Below are 4,562 nucleotides of genomic sequence, written 5' to 3'. Positions count from 1 at the left end.
GCTGGGCGTGCTCGTCTTGAGTTGCGTGCATCTTGGGTCCTGAGGGTTGTGAAGGCTCTTCGTATTGGACATCTGTCAGGGAGGCGGTCCCCCAGCAGGACAGGTGCTGTCCTGGCTGACCACCATGAGGCTGGGGGGCTGAGAGCTGGTCCCTTCACCTCCCAGGGTCTCAGATCCTGTCTATTCAGGGAGGTTATGCTGGAGGTTCTTGGGTACTGGTGCCTGGTGACAGGGAAAGTTGGGGCATTTAGGGTACCAAACTCATGGTCTAAGGGTGAACTCGGCCTCTGAATAGTTTGTTTATTTTTAAAGCAGAATTTTGAGAGCCAGCAGGGCATGGTGGTGCACACCTGTAATCCCAGCAGCTTGGGAGGCCGAGGCAGGAGGATCGAGAGTTTAGAGCCAGCCTCAGCAACTTAGTGAGGCCCTAAGCAACTCAGTGAGACCCTGTCTCTGAATAAAAATATGTTTTAAAGAGCTGGAGATGTGGCCCAGCTGTTGAGTGTCCCTGGGTTCAATTCCCAGTACCAAAAACAAAAAGAGAAAAACTATTCTGGAAGTGCAGGCTGGGGCTTGTGGTTCTAGCTGCCCAGGCCCAGGCTCCCTGGCCTAACAGCATGTTTGCTGAATGACGATGTTTCTCAGAGGCACCCTCAGGCCTTGCCGCAGCACTAACTCAGCCCCAGCCTGAGCTCCCCGACACCAGCTGCACCCCTGGTGGGTGTCTTGGGGGCAGAACAGGAGTCCCGGCCAGTCCTGTTCTACCACCGGTTCCCTGTGTTCCACCCCCGCCCTGGGTCTCAGCTCCCCCATCCAATGAGGTCTCTGAGGCCCCTCTGTCCTGGCAGCTGGGCAGGGGCCTGACACAGCCCCTCACCCCATCATCACCACCACCAGCCTCCTGCCCCCGGGCGTGCTCAGGACCAGGAGAGGTCGGATGGGGATCGCATCTACCCGCCGCCCGACTTCCTTACTCCCTGATCTACTTCCATTTGAAGCCTTGGTTTTAGCGGGAGGAATCTTCAAGTAAAGACAAGAAGTCACACTGTCCTGTTTGCGTAGACTGTTCCACTTAGTGATGGGCAGCCCTGGAGGCGCGCGCCTTGAGGAGAGGTCAGGGAGACCCCTGGCTGGGGGGTGCTGATGGGGCGGCGTGTGGAGGGGGAAGAGGAGCCCACATGGCCCCTGTGGCCCCCCATGAGGTGTCACTGCCAAGTGTTCCTGTGCTGGGGCTGCCCCCTGAGGCCCCCAGGACCCCTCTTTCTGGAGCTGCTGCATCTCCCCACTCCTAGCCCTACTCCCCCACCCCTCCTGCTCCTGGGCCCGTCTGAGCTGAGGCCTGCCCAGGCCCTGGCCCAGCAAGGACATCCAAGCAGGTGGCTCCAAGACTGGGGGTAGGGAGGGCGGGCCGGAGACAAAACCAGTTCCGCAGAGCTGAGCCTGGTTCTGGCCAGGGCCCCAGTCTGCCCCCTCCCCCAGGGATGGGTGACAGCCAGGGCCCAGCGAGGCACAGGCCCGGGGCAGGGCCCCTCCTTCTCCAGGACCCATCCCAGCTGGCAGACGCCAGGGTGCTGTTTGCTCATGGCCAAGGTCAACTTCTCCTGAAGACAATGAAGCTGCTGGAGGCAGAAGGCAGGGGACGGGGCAGGACTTGACCCTGGTGGGCTGGTGGCGCTCCTTCCTGCTTGCTTTCTGGAAACCTGGCCTCAGAGGCAGAGGCTGTGGACACTGAGGATGCTGAGCAGTCATGGAACAGGAGGATGGAGGGACAGGAAGAGCCCTGTCCTTGGGGAGAGATGGACCAAGGTTCCCTTTCTGGTTCTGCTGCTACTCAGCTGTGTGATTGCAAGCCCGTGGCTTAATGGCTCTGAGCCTCAGTTGCATCATCTGCAAAATGGGGGCATGAACTCTGCTTCAAAGCTTTATTGGGACGGTCAATGACAAAAAAAAAAAAACAACAAAACAGCGGGAACACGTGGCACATGGTAGACACTTGGACACATAAGCTGGTGAGTCAATGTGGGCAGAGCATAAAGAAGCTAAGGGAAGGGCTGGGGCTGTCGCTTGGAAGTAGAGTGCTCGCCTGGCATGTGTGAGGCACTGGGTTCGATCCTCAGCATATAAAGAAAATAAAGATACTGTGTCCAAGTACAGCACATATATATATGAAGAAGCAGCAGCAGCTAAGGGAAGCCGGGTGCAGTGGCGCTCGCCTGTAATCCAGGAGCTCAGGAGGCTGAGGCAGGAGGAACACGAGTTCAAAGCCAGCCTCAACAAAACAAGGTGCTAAGCAACTCAGCAAGGCCCTGTCTCTAAATAAAATACAAAATGGGGCTGGGGATGTGGCTCAGTGGTTGAGTGGCCCTGAGTTCAATCCCCGGTACCAAAAGAGAAGCTAAGGGAGCTACTTGCTCAGAAGAATGGACGGTGGGGCTGGTGACCCCCCAAATAAGCTCAGGTGCCCACAACCTCCCCAGCAATGGGTGCAGCTCTCATGCATTCTCACTGGGACTCACAGCCCTGCGGATGGCACTGATGTGGCCTTCAGGGGACAGAAACTTCGAGGAATTGACCTCTCTCCTACCATCTTCACAGAGCCAGTGTCCCATAAGGGGACTGAAGTGCCCACCCTCTCCCCTGTCCACCACGCTGCAGGTCCAGTGGCCTCAGCTGGCCTAGCAGAGATCAGGGCCCAGGGCTCCCCTGCCACCGTCACAGGCTGCAGAGGACGCCCCCCTCTCCACAGGACACAGGCGGAGCCCCCTCGCCCCGGCCCTGCCTCCTGCCCCTCAGCCCATCAGGAGGGAAAGATGAAGTGGCCGGTTCCAGACCCCCCTGGTCCTGGGGACTCACGGTCCATCCCGCACAAGCTTCTATCGGGCAATGCCAGCCCAATGCCACCACCCCCAGGAAGCCTCCCCCCACCACCCCAGGCCCCTGGGGCCACAGCCTTGGGCTGCAGACGGCCTCCAGGCTGCGCCATTCACTGCCACGACACTGGGGACCTGTCAGTTCACTCATGTCTTTATTATCCACTCCTGGGGTCACGTCTGACCCCCCAACTCCGGGCGCACCACAGAGGCACGGTGCGGAGGCGTGGCAGGGGATGTGGCAGAGAGAAGCGCAGCCCTGCCCGTGAACTTGGCCAAGTCCTCGCCATTCTGTGGGCTCTGCTCCACAATTCTGGGGTCAGAGGCTGGGTGGAGGGAGGCTCTCCCTCTCCCTCTGTCCTCCAGTGAGGCCCAAGGAGGAAGCACCCCCACCCAGGGGTCCAGGAGAGCTCACGTGGCCCTGGGAGCGCGGGCCATCCCCTTTCTGACCTTGGACTCCTACAGGCCAGCAGCACGCCGCCCGCCCCTTCTCCCCAGGCTCAGGCTCTGGCCCTGAGGGTGGTGTGAGGCCTGGGCCCTCCGCAGCCCTCAGATGGGGTGCACAAACTGGTAGACGAGGCGCTGGGAGACGTCGGGCTTGCGGATGATGCCCTTCTTGTAATACTGGCGGATGGAGCGGCTCAGCTTGTCGTAGTTCATGGCCGGCCGGTTCTTGCGGATGCCCCACAGCCGGGACCTGGGCAGAGTCCTCGATTTTGAAGATGCCTGGGGGAGCAGAAGGGCCCACGGAGAGTCAGTGGTGAGTGTGGGGACAGCAGCAAAAGACCACATCAACAGGTCAGTCTGCAAATCAAGGGAACGGGGCCCGGGCCCCCTTCAGCTCCAGGCCGGGCGGGGGCCAGGCTTCGGGGACTGTAACACCCCTGCCCCTGCCCCTGCGTGTGCTGAGGACTAAAGGAGCCTGGGACAGGCGCCACAGGCCCCCACGAATGGCCGAGGAGTCTAGGCAGGCTCCAGCCTCCCAGTGTGGCCTGGGAAATTGGTGGGGTCTTTGGGGATCCGCGAGTCTGGCCCTTGTCACACGGGCCACTCCTGTTGTGGAGATGGCATAGGATCCTGGAAGCCCTGCTGGGCCCCTTTCTGTGTGTGTGACACACTTGGCAAGATCTCCGGGCCCCTGCCACCCGCACCCCTGGACTTCCCACCCTGAAACGACCTCTGCCGTCTCTGATGGCCCAGCCACGCAGACCCTCCACACCAGGGTGGCCAGAAAGCAGGTCGGGAGCAGTCCCCAGGCTGGAGCCCCGGCCCGGCTGAGGCTCTTTGCCCCTGTCTATGGGACGGGGTGGCAGTGGAGCGGTGTTTAGAGAGGAGCCTGAGGAAGGGCCCTGGGGGACAAGCATTCCATTGTCACCACCCTCAGTCCTCGTCCCTCGGTCTCCAGTGCACACGGAGGCCCACACACCCTGCGCAGGAGCTCTGCCCCACCACGGCTCGTCCCTCTGCCCTCCTCTGAAGCCTTCCTGACCCACACAGCCGATCCCCTCCTTCTTAACAGTCCCCAAAAGGCCCCCACAAACCCCATTTCACTGCTGTTTTTCATACAAGACTGTGGGTCCCTTGAGGACAGAGTGTGGCTCTGCCTGCCCCACACCCTCAGGACACTATAATTCTCTCTAAGTGACCGAGCACAGGCACAGTCAGGGTAGGCCTCCGTGAGGCCCAGCCTCC

At 60.7% G+C, this 4,562-nt stretch overlaps 1 protein-coding gene across 1 annotated transcript in view; it reads right to left on the bottom strand.

The window, feature by feature from the left end:
- Nucleotides 1-3,271: 3,271 nt before the first annotated feature.
- Spdef (SAM pointed domain containing ETS transcription factor) overlaps nucleotides 3,272-4,562 on the bottom strand; it is a 7,578-nt gene continuing 6,287 nt past the window's right edge. The window contains 2 exon segments of the mRNA XM_005318789.5: nucleotides 3,272-3,564; nucleotides 3,566-3,596. Of these exon segments, the coding sequence (XP_005318846.2) occupies nucleotides 3,420-3,564; nucleotides 3,566-3,596 (176 nt within the window). The 3' untranslated portion in view covers nucleotides 3,272-3,419.

Source organism: Ictidomys tridecemlineatus, chromosome 8 (genome assembly GCF_052094955.1).
Source record: "Ictidomys tridecemlineatus isolate mIctTri1 chromosome 8, mIctTri1.hap1, whole genome shotgun sequence".
Taxonomy (NCBI): Eukaryota; Metazoa; Chordata; class Mammalia; order Rodentia; family Sciuridae; genus Ictidomys; species Ictidomys tridecemlineatus.
The sequence above is the reverse complement of the archived record's forward strand: the minus strand, read 5'-3'. Positions and strand labels throughout refer to the sequence as shown.